This window comes from Halyomorpha halys, unplaced genomic scaffold (assembly GCF_000696795.3).
Source record: "Halyomorpha halys isolate HHAL.00 unplaced genomic scaffold, Hhal_1.1 Scaffold1183.1, whole genome shotgun sequence".
Taxonomy (NCBI): Eukaryota; Metazoa; Arthropoda; class Insecta; order Hemiptera; family Pentatomidae; genus Halyomorpha; species Halyomorpha halys.
The window spans coordinates 50,701-73,609 of record NW_027112552.1 but is presented as its reverse complement, the minus strand read 5'-3'; the positions used below and the strand labels follow the sequence as shown (position 1 = coordinate 73,609).

General features: G+C 27.9%; 1 protein-coding gene across 3 annotated transcripts in view; it reads right to left on the bottom strand.

Annotated features, from left to right (window-relative positions):
• Positions 1–398: 398 nt before the first annotated feature.
• The window catches only part of S6kII (Ribosomal protein S6 kinase II), a 72,941-nt gene continuing 50,430 nt past the window's right edge, over positions 399–22,909 (bottom strand). For 2 of the 3 annotated variants that reach the window (XM_014433290.3, XM_067050360.1), the window contains exons 2-15: positions 12,115–12,240; positions 10,053–10,134; positions 9,639–9,799; positions 8,599–8,705; positions 8,291–8,468; positions 6,974–7,139; positions 6,697–6,858; positions 6,489–6,610; positions 5,390–5,515; positions 5,007–5,096; positions 4,080–4,238; positions 3,751–3,989; positions 3,554–3,671; positions 399–3,095 (exon numbers count right to left, since the gene is read on the bottom strand). In XM_014433290.3, coding sequence (XP_014288776.1) covers positions 2,835–3,095; positions 3,554–3,671; positions 3,751–3,989; positions 4,080–4,238; positions 5,007–5,096; positions 5,390–5,515; positions 6,489–6,610; positions 6,697–6,858; positions 6,974–7,139; positions 8,291–8,468; positions 8,599–8,705; positions 9,639–9,799; positions 10,053–10,134; positions 12,115–12,240 — 2,097 coding nt within the window. In that variant the 3' untranslated portion in view covers positions 399–2,834. Of the gene's footprint in view, positions 3,096–3,553; positions 3,672–3,750; positions 3,990–4,079; positions 4,239–5,006; positions 5,097–5,389; positions 5,516–6,488; positions 6,611–6,696; positions 6,859–6,973; positions 7,140–8,290; positions 8,469–8,598; positions 8,706–9,638; positions 9,800–10,052; positions 10,135–12,114; positions 12,241–20,589; positions 20,745–22,909 lie in introns of those variants that run through there. The other variant, XM_014433288.3, reaches the window with a different exon arrangement.

Sequence of the window (22,909 nt, the reverse complement as noted above, 5' to 3'; positions counted from 1 at the left end):
CTGGTCTGCATTTATATGAGCTTATCTTTACCATCCTACCTATGATTGGGGAAAAGTTGACTGTTTTTTTATTTACAGATATTTGAGACTCATGACTTTGTTTCAGAATCTTCTAACATCTTCAAAGAACTTCATTTAAAAATGAGTACTAATATAAAATAAATTAAGGATTTAATGTTACTGTTTCTAATCAATTTAATTGTTTTTTTAGATCACAAAATGCCAAGATTTGAAAGGCAAAATAGAAAAGTTAGAATTTTAGAGGAGAACACTTACTTATAATTGACTTATTAATATGCATATACATATAGAATTCATTAGATAAACACATAAAAACTGGTAGATAGCTTAAAACAAATAAAATAAGCAATAGGTAAAGATATAAATAATATTCTAAATAAAATATCTAAAGACTTTATTTACGTCTGAGATGAAGGAGAAAATATAGGAATTTACATAAAAATATTTATTTTTTTTTCCATTTAGAATACATTTCTTTTTCTTTTTTTTTCTTTCTTTTCTTTTTTTTTTTTTTACAAAATATTATCACATTATATGTAACCAAATTTATATATATATTTTTTTTACAATATACTTATTGATATACTTTTCGATTCAACATCTCATGCTCACTTTACTGTAATTATTATAAAATATAAACATAACAACAATAAGTTAAATTTATGAAATTTACACATTGAACAATATACATTTATTTACTCAATATACATAAATAACTATTGTTATATTACAATGTTAGGCCTCACTTCTGTAGCATACAAAATTGCCTTCATCCTACAATTTTCATAATTTATGAAATAGCATACTTAATACACTAACAAGAAACTATAGTGTTACGGGTGCAAAACATCGGTACACGGGTTTACTAATGTATAACTAAGGACTAATTTAAAATTAGATTAAGATGGGATTTGTTCATCAAATGATATTGAAATTATAAAAGTACTTTCAAAATTAGAGCTACTTCAAAAAAAGAATAAATAAATGAGGATTATTATATTAAAAATGTATTCATATATACACATGAGAATAAAATATCTTCATAATTATTTGGCACACATTTATAACTGAATCTCAAAATTCAGTTAAAAAAGCCCTCATGGTAGTAATTATTATATATATATTTTTTAAACTTTAAAAGATATAGTTTGAACATTTTTTAACCACTTCACAAATGTAAATATAAAGCAAAAAAGTAACCCAGATATAATAAAAGCGCAAAAAGCAAAGCAAAATTTATTGTTTACAATTGATGATTGTCAACTACCATCTAGAACATTTCAAATTCAGCTAAACAACAAGCACTATTTCTAGGCAAGTAGGTCATGGAAGAGACGATAAGTCTACTTCACCTACGAATATAAAACTCTTAACCATTAACCATAATCTAACAAAGCTTTTGAATATGTTCGGTAACTTTATTCATTTTTTTTTTTTTTTTAATGAATCAATAAAACTATTTAAATGCTTTTTACAAAGATAGAAAGTTTTCAGTAACTACAAAAATTAATACCCATTTGAATGTATACAATAATAGCTCGAAATATTTCTGGAAGAACTATACCGTTTATAATAATAAAGGACCGATTGTACAAAAAATATAGATTTATATTTGTTAAATTTGATTAGCGATAATCAAATCATTAAAAGAGGCAGGTACAACTATTCAGCCAACAGCGAAAAAATTACTATAACAAACATCCTGCGCTAAAACACCCGTAACAATAAACTAATCTATCTTACGAGTCAATGATTTCGACTCAATGAGATCAAAGACTATATTTTCAGGGCCAGTCGTACTTTTCAATAAAAAACAATTTTGTACTGTGAATTTGGTATTAAGCAGATTAATATTTATAAAATTATTACCAATTAATATAAAATACAAACAACATCAAAATATTAATATAACCGATAAAACTATAGATGTTAATTACAATGAAATAAAAAATTATTAATATTTTGAAATAATATAGTTTATAGAACACAATAAATTAGTTATTTTATAAAAATAAAATATTAAAATTTGTAATTTTACATTTATAATAAATAAAATATAATGATTAATTGCTAAAAATTTTATTTTCGATTTGTTATGACCTTTCATACATAAGTACTTCTCAGCGAGAAGTTGCAAGATAGTATACTAAACTCAGTCAAAGGTTAAAGCAAAACCCTAACTCTAAATTACTAGTCAAGGAATTTTAGTAGGAAGATATAAAAATAACTATACGTACTTCTATAATAGAACTACTAAATTCGATAAAAATATATTCTTCCATGATATTTTATCTTTTTAATAATAATAAGATTGTGAAAATTTTAATATCATTAAAAGGCGATAACTATAAATAATACAATATAAAAATAAAAAATAAATATTTCAAACTAGTAGTATCTGTCTAGGAATTGTAAAACTATTCTCAAGTATTTTTATTTTGTACAACTGGCCCATGAATATTCAAAATATAAAAATCGATAAAAAAGTTGGTAATTAAAAGAAAAAATAATTCGAAAACAACTTCACTGAATTTATCCTCAAAGAATAAAAAATGGTTAACATCCATTTTATGAAGACAAATAATATTTTAAACGCCTAAAACTCCTTCTATAACATACAAGTTTTTTAAATCTCTTGTCAAGTTAAGAACTAAACCAAACAATGCATCGTTTCGACATATTTTCAACAGCATTGCTTGAAAATGATTTCAATGCTACTTTTACACCCAATTTAGCACTGGAGACAATGCAAAAGGAAAACATTCAATTGAAAAAACAACATGGAATAGTTGTTAATTCAAACAGGCAATGGGCTAGACTTGTGCAGTCGATTTCGGTCTGGATTTCCTGCGGCGACGTGCCAGCTCAGACATAACAACAGGACCCAGGTTGGGAGCTCTCGGCCCAACAGCCCTGTAGGTCGCAGCAACTGTTCCCTTAACTACCGAGACCTCTCCCGTGATGAGCCTTGATGTTGGCAGGCGGCTCCTGGCGCTCAGCCATGGGTGTTGCAGGAGCACTCCAGACGTTGGCCTTCGACCTGGTTCTACATGCAGCATTTTTCTTACCAGATCCTGAAAAAAAATTTCACTAAAATAATGAAAAAACTTAAGGATTTCTTTTTGTAATTATAATAATTACAAATTAAACTATTTTGGATACAATAAAAAGGATAACAAGTAACAGTAACAAACTGTTAAAAAATGTTTATATATAAATGGCTTCAAGAATGGACATAATACGAATTTCACAGGATTATAATTTTCAATGAATTATATGAAGAGAAAAGTATTGTAAATCAGAAAAAGACCATAATAGTTTCAGTACGTAACTATTCAATATTTGCTTTTTAAAGTAGAGGAACTATTTAGGAAGAGAAAGATAAGTCAGGGTGTAACAACACATATTTTTGTCATTTAGTGACATAGTATTTTTTTCTACTCTCCTTAGGATTGATGTTGAGAAGCAGCTTAATGTTTATTCTTGAATACTATTTTAAAACAAATTAAAGATAATTTTATAAATAACTTACCTTTGCTTCAGCAGAAATATTAGCCCAGTTGCCAGAATCTAAGTCTATTTTACTGTCCCCTATCCTTTGGAGGATATCTGTTGGTGTGTCAGTAGGACTGTTGGCAAAAGGTGTTCGCCTACAAGAAGAATGCATTTACATTAAAATTAAATGTGACAATCATTAAGCATCTCATAAAAATATTCAACATTGCTTACCCAGCTAAAAGAGTGTAAAGAAGAATTCCAAGGGACCAAATATCACATGCTGCATCGTATCCCTGGCGCTTCAGAACTTCTGGTGCAACAAAATTTGCTGTATAACATGGAGTCATCAGTAAACCATTTTCAGCCCTAAGTTGTTTTGCAAATCCAAAGTCACATAAACGTAACCCTTCTGGACTAGCACTTTCACAGGCGTACAATAGATTGGATGGTTTCAAATCACGATGGACAACCTGTAAGAAATTTTTTGTTTTTTAAATAGAAATAAATTACTAATCATTAATTAAATTATATTTATAGCATAATAGAAATGAGACACAAACCCCATGTTGATGAAGATAATTAACAGTAGAAATGACTGTTTGCATTATTGCAGAGGCTTCACGTTCTGAGAAAGCTTTAAGCCGGAGTATTCTGTCCAGAAGTTCTCCTCCACGCATTAATTCCATCACTAAGTAAACATTGTTGTCATCTTCATAGACCTTAAAAAATTAATGAATAATATATTTAAACATGAAATAATGAATGCAAGGTAATTCATCTTTCTGATTTTAAATAAAATCCAATCTAGTTCTGTTAATTAATATGACAATTAGCAAAACTAGATAAGGAATAAGCAACTGTAATTCAGTAATTAAACATGATTGACCCTTTCAGTGCCAAGAACAGTTGTGATTTATTTTCTGAACTAAAAAAGTAGCCTGTTGGATTTGAAAAATATTAATCCTTATGATATTTTGTATACCATGCTCTAAAAAACAGCATTAGGACACTACATCACTTTTCCTTTGATAATCTGTGATGAATTAGCATTGTTGATTTGAGAAAAATTACAGCATATGGTTTATGATTAGGTAAGATTTAATTTATTTTCTAAATAAAAATATTTGTTAGTTATAAGTTTTTAGTTGTATATAAAAACGATAAATGAAAAGATTTTTTTTAGTATTTTAGAAAATAATTGGAAAACAAAATTCCAATATTGAAAAAAAAATTAACTTCACTGGTGGCCACAGGAGATAGGAACATGTTGCCCCTGGCACTCAATGGGTTAGTTTAAGTAATTTCATAATATTTACAATCAAATTTCCTTGTTGTATAAGAGAAAGTTATATATTAATAAATTTACTTATATATTATAGTAACCATCAAACGTTTATTAAAAATTAAAAACATAAAAAAATGACATTCATTTTAACTAAAAAATAATCACTAAATTAAAAGAAGGAAATCAAGACATAATAACTTACATCTCTTAAGTAAACTATGTTTTGATGTCCTCGATACCTCAGAAGGATGTCGACTTCTTCTTGACAATCTCTTTTTGATTTGTCAATGACCTATAAGAAGATATATATTTTAGGTGATACAATCCCATTTCCAAGTAATATGTACAATGAAATATTACAAGATTATAAGTTTTATAAAAGAGAAAATCTACATGAGAGAAACCAAATTCTTATTAAACGATTAGAAGATTCCAATAAAAAATCTAGAGTTTCTAAACTAAACAAGTTTCTGCCTTGAAGATGCTTGAATTGGCAAAACGTCAAATGGTGAATTTTAGCTGCTAGTTTAGACTGGAATCTTCCAAGTGCATTCTAATTTAAAATAAGAACAGAACAGATCCTACCTTAACAGCCCATTCTGTCCTCGATGCCTTATGAAGGGCCAGACGACAAACTGAATAACTTCCCCTGCCAATTTCTTCTCGCAATTCATAATCTTCAGCGATGCTGTTAGGTTTTGAGTAAGGCATCTGTGAAAAAAAAAAATTGAATTTCATAAATTATTTGACTGGTCCAGATAAAATAATCAAAATTCACCTTTAAAACAACGAATAGGCATTGAAATATTTAAAAAAATATATTTATACACATTTATTTATTTATTCATGGTTGTATATCAATGTTACATGGCAAGATATCGGTCGGTATTCATTAGGGCTAAGCAAAATAAGATACAAACATTGAAGTATGAAAGCAATAAAAAAATTAATAACGATACAGGAGGAAATTCGTATGAAAACATGAAACATTACATTAGTATAGAATACAGTGAAACTTCTCTTAAACGGACATCACTGGGGAATGAAAAAATTTCCTGCTTGCTAAAAGTGTCCAATTGTGAGAAAAAAAAGAGAATTCAACACGGAAAATGGAGGCGAACAAATAAAAAGTTTTTCATAACTTATTGGAACTATTTTAACCTGGGATATATTTTTAAAATTACTAACAATTTTTTCAAAATCTATGTCAGCGCTTGCAAGTTGGCAAGGAGATGCAATGCCATAAAAAAAAAAAAAAATAAATAAATAAAAATCTTCGCATCATAAATCACTTAAAAACTAGGACTTTCTGGCCTGATCTCAGACATATAATATTCCTACTTATTTATATTGTTAACTTATGACTATCTAAATTATTTGTTATTTTAACTATATATTCTTTTGGCTTATAAGTATAACCTTTAATTTTTATATATTCTTTTACATTTAATATCTCTCTTATTTTTTTTTTTTTAATTCATTTCTAAGTATTTCAATTTTCATACCACATCATATAGTTCTATAACTTTTATATCTTATTTTCCTTAGCACTATAACTTAAGCCAAAGTTTTGGCACAAATTAAAATACGTTTTACACTCGCTATGTGTTATCTTTCTTGACTGCAACCACAACTAACATCAAATCTATATAATGTCCCAATACGTTATAATTGATATAATTACCCTTGTTAGAGGTTCCATCACTTTCACAGGCTGCTCTTCTGGCTCAAGCAGACAGGGTGCAATGAAGCTGAAACCACGGAAAAGTTCATGGGCATTGGCAGAAGGAGGGACTCCCGGTGAATCTGTTGAATTATGTTTTATTTATAGAAAAATCTGTCAATTTAATAATAATGAATAAGATAAAAATTTGATGAAATGAGAAAATTACCTTTAGGAGATTTTGAAGTGAACTCTGAATCAAAATAAAATGCGTCATCAGCTCTCTGAGCGGCAGGTTTGAATGGAGGCTGAATTGCTTTCTTAAGTAGTTTGTCCCAGTCAATAGTGGCAAAAAATGAATGACTTTTTATTTCGTTAACCCCATCAGGACCTGGGAACATTGAGATTTTCATGTTTTAAAAAAAATTTAATACCTATTTCAGTGTCAAGAATCATTATTTATGTGAGCTAAGTAACTGATTGTAAATAATAAAAAATAATTTTACCGGCTCCTAATCTGTTGGCTGGATTTCTTTTGAATAATACCCTGAGAAGAGACTGAGCTTCCTGCGACAAATGTTGTGGCATCCCAAGTTTGGCTTTCAGAATTTGAGTCATTGTCTCTTTTCTGTTGGCTCCTTGGAATGGCAGGGTGCCAGTCAGCATCTCAAACTGAAAAAAAAAATTACAAATACATAATGATGCTACAGCTTAGTAAATATTTAATATTTAACTTATAGTTATATAACGAAAGCTCTACCCCATGGTTTCACCTATGTTAAATGTGGATTATATATGATGGGTAAATCTAATTAACATCCAATATTTATGAGGAAAAAGAAAAGGACAAATCATTAAAAACAATATTAATCGTAGGGATAAAATACAAAACATGAAATTTAATTATTTCTATATAGCTCAGTAAAAAGTATGATAAACAGATTGCAACAAAAAATAGCTTCATTAACAAATTAACAATTAAATACAATTATAATACAGATGATAACAGCTTGTTCTTAAGGTTGATCATCCTCATTTTTTACAAACATATTAATGGAATAATGTCAACATTTTTAAAAAGTTTCGATACTGTTTTAGCTCCCAGGAGTATGAAGTTGTATAAACTAGGATTATAGAAATCCACCTATGTGAATATAAAAATATCCATGGGTCAACTACTTTTAAGTTCCTTATCTCTCACTCCAATACAGCTACTGAAATGTAACCACCATAGTGCATAATGGGATGCAAAAAATTACAACCAAATGCAAACATCAGTGGTTTGCACTTGATAGTTGTGACTGCAAAGTGAAGGGAAAAGGTATAACACACACACCTATCTATCTTTCTCTCTCTCTTTATATATTTATATACGCACGCACGCACCCACCCACGCACGCACACACATATTTCAGAAGCAAAAGTTGTTTATCAATTTTCAATTTTATGAAAACATTAAATTATCATAAAAGTCTAAAATGAATTTGGATTGTCTACCTTTATAATTAGCCTTAATTTATTTGAACAAATTATAAATATATATTAATACCTTTTAGCTGAGTGGTATGATCAATAACTAGACAAATGCCTATAATTTTGGGGCAAGGATAAAATACCGAATTTCAAATACATTACTAATAAGTTTTAAATTTTTGCAGATTCATGGGTATTGTAAGAGAAAATAACAGCTCTAAACCACATCAGTGGACTTTAAATATGAATAAATATCTAAAATGATGTTTCATATTAATTTTTATTTTGTTTCTACAATTCAGATTACATTTAAATAGTTCAGTCAATAATGTAGTTAAATTTTTAATTACCATAAGTACACCAAAAGACCACCAGTCTGCTGCAAATGAGTGACCCTTACGATTGACCACCTCTGGTGCCATGTACTCCACGGTGCCGCAAAAAGAGTAAGCTTTTTGGTCATCGATTGGTTGCTTGCTGAGGCCAAAGTCTGTCAGTGATATGTGTCCTTCTTCATCCAACAAAATGCTAATTTTAACAAATACATTAATAAAAATTAAGAAATCGAAACTATTTTTAAAACAATAAATATTAATATAATTAATTATTTCTCATAACTAATTCAATTTCTAAACATTGAATTAACTAAAATTATTACTTTTCAGGTTTCAGATCTCTGTAAATGATTCCTAAACTGTGAAGATGATTGAGAGCAAGCGCCAGTTCAGCAAGATAAAATTTTACATCTTCTTCTGTGAACATCAACTAAAAAAAAAAGAAGGTTAGTTATCATATTCTAAGAATAATTAATAATAATCATTGGTACTACTAATCCGATGGAAATTTTTGAATGATTAGATATGAAAAGAAATTAGATAAAAATCATTAATTGAAGGATTATAATAGGATGTGTTATAATAATGTTCAATATAATATATCAATGTATGTTTTTATAGAAATAAATAAATAATGATTTTTAAAAAGAAAACAATATTTTTTCAAAATTACTAATACACAAATTAGTTCACATGAGTTATTATGCAATCAGTACTACATGCACTAAGTCTAACTTTCTGATTCAAAACTAATTAATTACTCTAACGGGAAAGTGATCTTTTCAGATGCTTCTCTTTTATTATTATAAACATTAATCTAACATTAAGTTTATTTCTTAATTTCACCATTTGAAACAATGTACAAAAGTGGAATAATTTAATTTTTGTAAATAAACTACAGATAACATTGGTTTCACTTTCCAGCACAGTGTATTTGAAAAATAGCATATACTAAAGTGGATTAATAATACTTGATGTTTGTTTCAAGTAGATACAACAAATAAACTAGTACAAATATATATTTTTTTCTCAAGTAAATTAGTTTGTTCATTGGGTTTAACACACTTATATAATAATTTTCAAGCTTTAACTTAAAATTGTTTCTGTGTATTGAATTTTTTTAAGGATCCTTCTTGTACTGCAAAAATAGATATAAAGATATACAATTATATCACTATATGCTTTGTTAGGAACCATGATCAGATCAATAATAATGTTTTAATAAGTCCTAATTTTATTTTTATAGGACGTTTCTCACTAAAGATTTACGACAGTTTGCTTCAGATTTGTAGTATAAAGATAATATAATATAAAGATAAATATAAATTAAGTGATTAATTGTTTGTACTGGTATCAAGCTCACCTCTTTATTGAGCCTAGAGAACAGGTCACCACCGCGAAGGAAATCAAGAATGAGGTAGAGTTTCCCTTCGGTTTGGAAGGCATAATGAAGACGAACAATAAATGGATGGCGAACATCCACCAATATATTACGTTCCATTTTTGTTCTCATTCTATCACGAACTGCAATCAAATACATACATAGTTAATATAACAACATAAAACATTACCTATATTAAAATAAAAATTGACATATTTAAAATCAAATCCCAGTTTAACATATTTTTTATAAAAAACAAAAAAATTAAAAATTAAAACAATAGAAATTAAAATATAATCATCTCTAAAAGATTAAAAAATAAAAATAAATTAAAAAGAATTTTTTATAGAACAGTCACAAGATGAGATGCTTTATAATATGAGAGCAAATAATTACCTTTTAATGTAGCTTTTTTGAGAACCTTCATAGCATATAATGTGCCACTATCAGCTCCGACAACCTTCCGAACAAGGAAAACCTGCAAAAAAATTTAAAATTCCGTTTTTATAATTATAATATTTTTTAAACTTTCTGTTTTCTGTTTATTATATAATTTAAAAAGTATTTATAAGGCAGGTATGAGGTAATATGTATAAAATGTATGTATGAAATGGAGCTTGAAAAGCAAGACAGTGATATTTTCAAGTAGTATATTCCTCTGGACTTAATTTTATTGTGAATAGTGGAAGAAAAAGTTTTAAAGAAAGAAAGTTAGAAACAAAAAATATTTAGTTCTTCCTTTAATTTTTCGTGAGGAATTTCTGTTAACAGAAATCTGTTAATGTTAATGTCAATTAAAGTTTGTAGAATGCATGTAAGTAAGCACTCAGGGCTTCGATTAGCAAAGGTACTCCAAGGTTTTAAGTTATCTTTACATAAAATTTAGAAAATGATCAAAAAGGTTTAAAAAAATCTCCATTACACATTGCGTAAATTTTTATAAGAAAATGTTAAATTTATGATCTTAAAGTTGCGCATTATATCTGTTGTTCTAAGTTGTTTTGAAAATTTTTTGTGAGTGCCCCAAAATTTTAACTGCTTATACCCTACACCCTTGGTTGAATTTATTCATAAATAATAACAGAATTATTCATAAAATCATGTTTTTGCTTTCAAAATTCAGAAAACGAGTTGCCAAAATTTCAGAAGACATAAATTAATATTGAGATGAAAGTGAATAAAGAAGCAAAATATGTTAATTATTATGTTATTAAGTAGCGGGTGACATATTAAGTACAGAGTGATTTGAGGATGAATTGTATGTTCCGTAGAACACGAATAAATTATGAGTAGTAGTTAATCAATAGTATTAAAAAATATTCAAAGCAATAATTTAAGTAAACAAAAAAGCAAAACAAAGTTTAGTTTAGTTGACTTTAGACTTCAAAGCTCATATTTAATTAAAATTCTTATTGTATCTTTTCGAATGAAGAAGTAGATACCATAGAATACCCGAGGAATGGGTTAAGAAAGATGTATGGCCGACTACCATCAAATTATTATGAATTACAAAATTATTTAAATTTTAAGAATAACATTATATATACACATTATGTATACACATAACTGACGTGTCTATCCACATTTCAGGCAGTCACAAATGTAGTATAAATGAATAAAATTAAAATGTTTAAATTAATAAACCATTAACAATTAGGTACATAAACATTAAATATAACTAAGTCTTACTAATATTATATATACAAACTGTGTATAAACTATTTTTCTTTCTGTTTGCTACCAGGAAATTCGAAAGGTAAAAAAATGGAAGAATTTATGACCTCTTATTATTAACTAACTTCTGTTAATTTAAATTATTCTTATTTTTCAAAAAGATCCCAGAGTAAACGATTCAAACCATATAAATGAAGACTGCAACTAGCAGATTCAAAGACCGTTGTGTATTTCATTTAAATAAATTAAGAACATTAATAAACGTGTATACGACAAAAAAAAAACTAACAACGGAAAAGATTGAAACTTACGAAACATTTCCTATTCCTACAGCTTTAATAATAGGAAAAATCATGAAAAATATCCCATCAGAATTCTGGGGGCATATTCCAATCCTCCCACGAAGAAGCAGTTAAGAAGATTATCCGACGACAGGAAGCTCATTCAGTTGTATGCATCCAGGAAGGCTGAAGCACAATGGAATATTCCAGGTATAGAGGCTGGAGCCGCAGTCAGTGATACAGCCTTTGTGTCTGGAAATAATGAAGTATTCTTCGCCTGGCCACCGAAGGGAATCGAATGCAATAGCGGTGTCAACAGCCGCCGCGGGTCGAGATAGAAAGGACTCGCTCGTCTGCCACGAGGTAGCGTTCGGCTGAGTTGATATTGAATCTGGGAAGGCGTTCTTACACAAAATGTATTAAGGACTGAGGAGGAAGTGATTTTTTTCCTTCGTTTATGAGGGACATTAATAATGCTGCATCAATAGCATAGTTATGCTTACCTTTCCAAAGGAGCCTTGGCCAAGAACCTTGAGGAGTTCGAACTGAGAAGGATCTGCTCTTTCATGTCCTTCTTTGACGACTTCTTTCAGTTCGTACTCTTGCTCGAGGCTGCCACCGCGCTCCTCCTGTACAGAATGAATAAATAGTTAATACAATAATGAAAAACAAAAAAAAATAAAAAACATTTTCTGTAATTATAGAAAGGAAAATATATTTTTTAGTTTAAAGGGTATTTTGATCATTGTTTCGAGAAAAAAAAAAACACAGTAATACAAACTTAGTAATAAATAAAAAAGTTATAAAGGCATAAAATTACTTGACTATATAAACTCGTTCAATTAAGGAGTTACATGAAATTCTTCTATCATAAATATAACCTATTTAAATTAATATAAAATAAGCCAAAGAAATTCACTCAATAAATCAAATTAGAAATATATTAAGGTTTAATGAAAAAAAACATTTAAAACTTTATTTCTAACTATTCACGAGTCAGGGGAAAAATAGGTATTAATTTTTTTAAAATAGTTTAATAGGTATCAAAGTATTCAAAATGAAAAGCTGTTTTCTACAAAAGAGTTTGCTGTGAGGCGGATAAATAAATTCAAAAAAGTAAAGCCTAATGCTATTTTATTTATGTTTTTTTTGTCTAAATTTTAATTCCCTTCTTTTATAAAAATAAAATGACAGGTTTTTTTCTCTTGATCGTTCAATTTTCATTAATACTGGAAAACCTTCATCATCACACAGGCGACATATATGTGAAGAGCTTTGGCCAAGCACTGATGTACGCAAATTAAGCTCAGTAATTAAGTGATATCAGTGTCCTAATCTGTTGAAGGTAGGTTTTATAGTTAGTATTATTGACGTGGTTAATAGAAAAAGAAAAACATTTTTTTAAGGATAGTTCTGTATTGAGATTATGTGGTTTGTAAGTGAAGTCATTTAAAAAAAAAAAAAAAACTTAAGTGAGACTGTTATGATATTAATTTAATATTTGTTTTTGTTTTTGAAGATAAATGACAATGCAATGATTGAGGAATGTTCAAAAATATTGGTATTAAATGAGGAGGTAATATGGTAATAATGTAAAAATAATTTTAGGTTGCCTCCTAGAAAATGGCCTTAAGGCCGAAACGTTGAAACTTTTTTTAAAAAAAAAGTTCAGAGAAATTAAATCGAATTTAAAACTTTAATGTTAATTGCAATTATTAAAAATAATTCAGAAGACAAAAACTTCTCCTTTCTCCAGAAAATTATTAAGGCAATTAAATTGTCCGGAGAAATTCCTCGGCTACCAAATATTGGAAAACCTTTATCACCGCACAGGCGACATATATTTGAAGAGCTTTATCCAAGCACTGATCCATGTTTGATAGGACAGCTCTCAAGCCCAACGACTCAGTGTAATCCTACGTCAAACTAATGGCCCAAACATTACTTATAGATCGAGCGACAACCATGAGATGCTCTTCGGTGATCTCCATGTGAAGAACAATTTAATACAATAGTTTATAATAAAACAGAAGCATTAGATAAAAATGGGGTATTATAAAATAATATAGAGTTGTGCTATTCTTCAACCTATGAATGGTTTCGGTATGAACATGATACATTCCATGTAAATTCAACACACTTTTGAACCTTACTATCTTTAATTTTCATGAAATTTGGCACAGTAGTTCTATTGCTATAAAATAAGAAAAACCTGAAATTTTACTGAGATATGTCCAATTGTCTTTTAATTTCTCATAAATCGGATGAAAAGCAAAAAGGGACAGTTTTTAGAATCGCTACGGAAGCTTCCCAATATTTAGCTCGAGATATGGGATTCGTATATTTTTACATAATATTCCGTGCCATATGATACGCTACATTATAAAGGTAAGATAAATTAGTAGTTCTCAAAACCTAATTTAAATTATCTGATCTTTAGCACACTTGCTCAGCCGCCACTGGCTCACTACCAGTGATGCGGCGAGAGGGATGCGCTGGGATCTTTTGGGCTCTGCTTTACCCCTCACACGTGGAGGATAGAATGGGCTCAGGGATCCTCAGGTCGATTGTGTAAATATTGTATATAACAGTGTAAATGTGACTAGAGATTAAATTATTTTATTTATTTATTTTTTCATACACATAGTTTGATTATGTTCATTTTGTTTATCCTTCTGTTTGTATATATTTTAAGAGAGATTTTTTTTTCGTTTATTTATTTATTTTTATTCTTATTTTATAATGAAATGAAATGTTATCATTCATCAATATTACCTATTGCCCACAACTGTGAGGCAGTAATATCTATCAATAAATAAAAAGTATATTTAAAAAAAAAAATTATCTGATAAATACAAAATTTTAAATTCTCCAATTTTTACCTTGAGTAGGTAGTATTATTGTAAATTAAAGGGCAAAAATTGAATTTTAGATAGAAATAACTTGTTAAAAAAATAAAGCAAAATACAAAACATACAGTTGTTCATTAATATTAATCAATAATAAAAATGAATCATATTAAAGATTTTATGAGAATAATATAATCCGTGATTGATTAAGTTAGTAAGCCACAAGATACAGATGACTTTGACGCTTTTAGCATGCATCTGATTCCATTGAAAAGTATCCAATATTTCTAATGTAGTTATGGAAATGAACGCATATTGGTACATTCCTTTGATACACAATCCTTTATCAAATTTTTTATTAAATTTATTTATTGATATTTACAACTGTACATAAATACATCAAGTAAATTTGAGGAAATCATAATGGTATGGTACAAGAATGTAGAGAAACTACCCATTGGTAGCACTCTAAAAACATTTTTACATTATAAGGTCTCGAGGCCATCTTCTTTTCAGACGCCTCGGAGGATTGTCCAGAATAAAAGAGGAAGCAAGATTAGAAACTAATGGATTTGAGTGATTTATCAGAAATATAAACAACAGTATCAGGAGGCAGACTGAAATTAACAGCCATGCCAAAACTAATTCTCAAATTTAAGATTTTTCTTTATATAATAATAAAAATAAAAATTGTGATTTATTCAAATTTCACCAGATGAAGCAATACTTTGTATTAACTGACATTTTTTAGTGTCAAAATTACCTTATATCCCTTCAATAATAAAAAAAAAGTTATTAAAACAAATCATGAACAATTAAAAAAACCAAAACAGGAAAAGTGTCACCGGATGGATTTCTTACGGAAGAGCTCATGACGTAGCCGCTTTGGAGCGCCCCTTATTAAAACTAGAACATTCAGACGAGATTATTGAAAGAGCTCTTTCAGGACTGGGTCGAGAAGTTAGCACCCACGCAGATTACGTCAAAGTCCAGTCAAAAGTTATTTGTGCTTCAGCAGTATTAATACGGTGCTTTTAGATTAGTTTATAGTTAATGAGGAGACGTCACTCCTGTAACTTGAAAGTAGGCGTATTATTGTAACTCATTACAGTAGGAAAATAGACTATATATATCAACATTTTACTGAGATAATACAATCTACCACACTTGAGGACAATCAGTAAAATTATACATTTTCAATAATAACATATTTACAAAAACAGTTTAAAAATATAATAATTATAAAAATAATATAAAATGCATAATAATACGCACATCTCAAATAAATATGAGTAGATAAATAATAGTAAAATAAGTAGATAACTAAGGTAAAAAAAAAATTAATCAAAACAAAATAAACTTTATATCGTTCATCTAATATATTTTTTATTTCCTCACGTTAATTTTTTGCAACAATGGAAGATTATATAATATAATCTTCTTTTATTATTTTTTATTTGTTGATTAAAGCTTCCATACTACGTTTCAAATAATTCTCTCAAAAATTAAACAGATTTTATGTTTTCAAGTTTTTAACGTAGCTACATATCTACAGGTAATGCTCCGAATACTTTGATAACAACGTTTTAAAAAAATAGTATATTTAAGATGAATGAATTTCAACAATTTTATACCAACATTGCCATCGAACGTTTTATACTTTCAATTACTATGAAAATAGCGAATTTTTTACAGAGTAAATTTTTAATTTAAGGACAACTAAACATCACACTATTAATTCCATATTAACGAAACATCATATTATTAATTCATCACACGAGAATTTATAATATATTTCTTTATATTATATTTATAAATCAAAAATGTACTAGTAAAGAACTTTATTTACTATAAAGGACAATAAACGAGCTTATATAATAATATTATATAGATTATAAATGTTATATAGATAATAATATTATATAGAATATATAATAACCTTTCATAAAAGAGCTTATGTAATTATTTTTTATAAAGTACTATAAAAACAATAACCTTTTATGAAAGCATAAATATTAAGAACTATAAAAATAATCGTTTATAAAGCTCTTTTTCAAATTAAGCCCCTACAGCATAAGAAGAACGACCATTGATAATTTAAACTTTATTGGAATAGTAGTTTATTGAGATGCAGTCATCAATTAGTCAGTGAGTGAGTGAGAGCTCGGTTTTATTATGATTGTTAATAAAATAGATGAGTTCTATAATAATTATTTTATTATGAGATCATTTAAAGTACATTATATCATGAGAATATTATTCCAACCAGCAATGGACACGGATAAAGCAGGGTTTAAATTATTTAATTTTTATAATTTATAAAAAAAAAACTGACTTTTAATTATGAATTTTAATAATGCGTGGAACGTACTATGATCTTAACAAGGGGAAAAGAAAAGTTAATTATTATAAAATTAAAGTTTTATTTATTAACCCGAAGGCGTTAATACAATTAACTTCTACTTTGATACGTAAATCTCCTTGATAGTATCACGCTTGTGTCATAAATGTATTATAAAATAATCGATTTTAAGTAGAATAAGTTTAAAGTGAGAGAAATACGTCAGAAGGGAAAACAAAAATACAAAAATATAAAAAATTCAGTAACTTTCTAAAATTCAAAATGACTTAAAGATTCTATAATCTTCAGTTAGAATATATTTAATGTTACCAACGCACGAGTTCGTTTGGTATGAAAACTGAAGAGGTTTCAAGTGTTCAAGATATTGCTGAGGCGAAGTAGAATTTGGTACAAGTAGTATTACAACTTGTTACTAATAACTGATCCTCGACAAGGAAACTTAGATCAACTTTAAGCTCCAAGATTTCCAACACTAATAAAACAATATTTAAAAAAAAATAATAAAAACCTAATAATTAATCAGATGCTGTTAAAAAATTTAACAATTTAAAAGATCACCATTGGGTATACAGTAAGTTGTCATGTTACTGACTACACAAACATATAACATATTAGTTAATTTGATATCAAACCTTCTTTCCTATAATAAACTCACTAATCAACAATATTATTTATTTAAGAAATGATATCGTTTATAAGTGGGTGATATCATAGTTTAGATTAATTGCAATTTAAAGTAATAATATTTATATTATGGTGACATACATATGTTAATTTGACTAATTTCATAAGACCTGAGCAGAATAGCCTTCAAAAATTATAAATAATTGGATGTGAGGCAATGAATTTATAGTTAATTGTCCACAGAGATGGCCTAGCTGGCCGAAACGTTGGACATTTAATGTATTAATAAAGAGTGTTAAGAGGGACTTAATTGGAAGTAATTTATTTCATTTAAATAAAAAAATTATAAATACTTTTTAACTATTTATTTGAACTTTGCAATTACTCCCAAATTTAGGCTATTCCAAAAAATAAATATAAAATGTAATTCAATCATTCATGATTCATGATTTGTTAAAATTTGTTTCGATGTTGGTAAAAGTTTATTTTACTAAACAAAACTAAATTAATTTGATTAAAACTTTTAAAAATATTTTAACTCTATTGTACAAAAAGGTGCATAACTGATTCATGACTTTTCCTTGCCTGATTGTTAATAGAGTTTTTTTACATACATTACGTTTACTTGTTTGATAAAATAAACAAAACAGATGGTTGATTTCATTTCGGAGAGGAAATAATATGAAATCTGTCAGAGAATTTGAATAATCGAATAAATTTAAATATAAATACGTTTTATAAAGAACGAAAAAAAATATATCCTTTCTTTGAATTTCCCCTATACCATATTTGAAGTTAACATAAAATAATCGAGTAAAGCATATCAAGGTATATTTTATCTTGTTTATTTCGTATAGAAAAAATATTGTAGAAATTTTAAAAGAAAAAAAAAGATTGAAGTAGTAACAAGAGTAATAAAAATAAATATTTAATGCTGTAATGAAATAGTTAACCCTATTGTGACTTCACAACGGCAATATCTATAAAATGTTGTATACACTCTTTGTTATCTGTAGTAGAAAAGGCAACGCTCTTCGAACGTGACAGTTCAAATATCAGTGTTCTAAATAAGAATACACATTGAGTCCTACGAAAAGGACGACAGTATTCTATACTCGAACACTATTCAATACATACAATAAATTTAAAGAGTAAATATATGACGTAAATTGGTTTATTTATTGGTAAATTCTGGATAAAACGTTTAGTCTAATATGAAGCAATAATTTGAAAATGTAAGGGGGGCAGTAAAATAGATGTCTTAGTCAAATAGTTCGTATTAATATATTTTAGCTAAGTTGTACATATTTGTATACTGTTAAAAAAAAATTAAAAAAACAAAAATAGAAGTAAAAATAATTTGTGTTCAGAAAGGTACTAAAGCTAAAGATCAAAATATAAATAATAAAACCAATCATAACTATTTATAAACATTATCACACATGATAGCATTAAAAAAAATAATAATAAAAGGAATGTCATTTAAATTATTAAAACATAGATACAAACTTTGAGGCTAGGTTTAATAATTAAGAATCCAATATGGCTGTGGTCAACAACATTAACTGGCAGAAGCGTGTAAGTTAATTAGTAAAATTATAAAACATTACAATTTTATTTTATAATATAATCTTATAAAACAATATCCAATTAGGAATTAACAAAACATTTAAAAATTAATAAAATCTTCAACAACAATGTCAGAATTGGAATAAAATACTTTACACGGGTATGAAAAAATAGGTCTCTTCTGCTTTTTATTTATCTTGCTAAGTTTTTTTTTCTCTCTGAAGGTTTAATGCTGCACGTGGAGATTTACTTTATTTTTAGAATAAATTCCTTCTGCCGGGAAATTTTTTTTTTCTCTCATGATATAAAATCAATACTGAGTCTACTATTAAAGTAATATAAAATAGTTGAATGTAAATTTAACACTGGCATTGTGGTAATTATGCTTAGGAAAATGAAAAAAAAAATTTTAATTGCTCAGCTTCAAAAAAAAAACTTTTTAAAGAGCTTTTTTTAGGACACAAATGACTAAATCGCCGATATTCTGTAAAAAGAGAGAATTTAAATCAATTAGTATTTTCTCCTTTTTACTGGAATTTTACATTGTACCAATTAGTAGAACTATGTTCATGTACCTGGTTTACAAATACAATATAGGTATTCTATCTAAAAATAATTTTCCGGACCATGTGCAATATAAAATATCTTTTTCGGAAAATTATTGTATTTTCCCTTATTTTTAGAACAACGAAGATATGAAATGAGATAGATTGAAAGATTCGAATTAGTTATACTACACGAAATGACAATAGATCATAGTTCAAAATAAATTTTATCATATAAATATGAAAGAAAAAAATAATTTTTTTAAAAAATTTCATTACTATTTATTAAGTGCTAGTGTAAAATAAATATTGTCAGGTAACAATGTAGAAAAAAAGATAATAATAATTTGTCTAAAGCTCAAGTAAATAACAATACCCGATTTAATCAATATATATTTAAAATGAATAGTTAATTAAATAAAATTGTGGTAAAAAAACATAATAAATAAAATTTAAAAATTAATATAATTTGTTTGAAGTTATAGTAAATAACAATAATACTCAATTCGATTTATTTTATTTTATTACTATTTATTAAATATTTGTTATTTTGTCCGGCAAGTGTATACTAAAATAAAAAGACACAATAAATGAAAAAAAAAATGATAATAATTTGTTTAAAGCTCTAGTAAATAACAATAATACCTAATTCCATTGATTTTATTTTATCATAGTTTATTCAATATCTGTTTTAAATAAATAGTATTAAATAAAATTGTAGGAAAAATCACAATAAATAAACTGATAATAATAATTTGTTTAAAGTCCTAGTAATTATTAATACTGCCTAATTTGATTGACTTTATTTTATTGTTATTTTTTAACAACATTATGTAATAAGTAACATACACCTATTGGGTTTATTTAGTACAAAATGCTATATTTTACCAAAAATATTTAGACATCAGTTATTATAGTAAAGATCATATATAAAATTAACGACTATATAACTCTATCACTAATTTTTACTATCATCCAAAATCATTTCCATAGCAAAAAAGTTAATATGACAATAATTTAAGCACTCACAGGCTCATTAGTGTTGCTGGAGACACAAGAGAGATGCTTGAAGTAATCAGAAATGTAAGACAATAATCCTTCCATAGTGACGGTAGGTTTTGAGAGCGGTGGAGCAGAAGTAGAAGCTACTGACAGTTCGGCGGCTGAGAAACGAGTGTTAACGTTCGGGAGGAGTCAACGCAGAATCGTCACAGATAACGGAGTCCTTGGCCATCGTATCGCACAGCGGGGTGACTCAATCCCAGTACAACGTTGAGGGTTTCCCACTAGTACATCATGCACTCCACGCACGCCCTAAAAGGATAATGTGATCCCAACGAAATGCAGATAGGACGGGAAAGTCGGTGACGGCAGCAATGCTCCAGCAGTGTTTGCTTGACTGTTAGTCAGTTCCTCGATACTGCTGAAAGTAGTTACGCAAACAAAGAGCTGAAATCTCTACCGAAATAGAAACTAACTTGGAATTATTTTTTCTCATCGGATGGAGATAGAAGATGGAGATATTTATATTCGTATCTGACCAGCACACTTTTTCGTCGAGGATAACTTTGATTATATTCAATTTATAAGTGTGGGGGTGCATTCCAAACTGCAGCACGCAGGTTGGAAATGGTCTCCCTACATACTGAATAATTTTGTTGATCTAGCCCACAATTTTTAAATATACCAGAAATTTCGAATGTGTATATAATAAACAAAATTAAATACTTACGTTTTAGACAGTCCAAAAGTTGTGGGCCATAACCAGATTCATTTCAAACGAATAGGGGCGTTAAAAATTATATCTAAGTTTTATCAATGGGTAGATTCTCCACATGTTTATATCATGTCATTTAATAACTTATAGCAAATTTACGAGTTTTATTTATTTTTATACAGTTGTAAATAACAATAAATAAATCGTTAAAACAAATAGCATTAATTAAAAAGAATATGTATTAGAAAAATGTTTGATTCCAAATAAATATGAAAAGATGTAATTTGTAGTCTCAGATACATACACTAAAATGCATTTAAATTGTAATTAATATTTATGCAGTACTAAGATGTTTAAATAATGATATTCTCTGTGTTCTTCGCTTGGGTCGCTGGGCACTGCGGAATATCCGGTAATCGGGCAAGATAGGTCGCGATTTCTGAAGAAATTCCATATACAGTACAGAGTACCTGTCGATGACTTCATTGCCCTCATTAAGGGGAGAATTAAATTGAAGTGGTATCAAATCTGGGCAAATATTACTGACAATAAATAAATTACGGGAAATCAGAAGTGATGTTTCCCCTTGGATATCATTCACTAGAAATGTGGGCAGAGAAGAGGTGATTTTGAGGCGCCTTCGAATAGGTCATACGCGCCTGACCCACAGTTAACTTATGGCCCGCGATTCTCCATATGCATGCCAGACTTGTGGAACAAAATCTTAATTGAATGCTCAGCATACGACTCCATCAAATCTTTGTATGAATTACCAGCAGCTCTCTATTAAATTTTTCAGAATAACAAACATACTGTAAATAAACTTTTTGAATTTCTGAATCACTCAAAATTTTGCTATAAAATTTCACAACAATTTCCCATTTTTCAATATTCCCGATTTCAATTCGGATATTAAGCCAATAAGAACTAATAAAAATCTCGGATATGAATGAAATGATGTCTAATAAAAATTGCGGAAATAATAATATACATAAAAAAATAGTATTAAGAACGTAAAACATTTTAATTTTGTCAGTTAACATGTTAGAGGTATAATTATTTGTAATTAAATTATTATGGACATTAAAATGCATTTTATGAATAAATAATATTAAACCCATTTAAAAAATATTTAAGGACATTTAATAATTTAAATGTTGATTTATATTTTTTGTATTATATATATTTTTAATCCTTAATTTGGAAAAGGTTGTAGTTAAAATACTGGTTATTTGTAATTCAAATTCTAAAATACTCAAACGTTCGCTTATACTGTAGAACGGAGTATTTTTCTGTAAATTGGAGGTAATGACGTTGAAATTTAGCATTTTGTCAATTAGCTGTGTAAATAAGTAAAAAATATTAGAGTTACTGTAATTTACCATAAAATGAAATTGAGGAAATAAAGATTTTATTTTAGAGCTACCAAACCGACATTGCGGTCTGTAACTGTGTCTCGTACAGTATGGGAAGGGTAAAAAGTGTAACAACTAAGAGAAAATGGTTCCCAATTAAGGAATTATGCTATTTTAGGCAAATTAAGTCAGTACGTGCTAATGCTAATGCAGTGTACATTAAGTATATTATGACCATACCTTTCAAATTTATTTTTTATTTCACAACAATTTACAT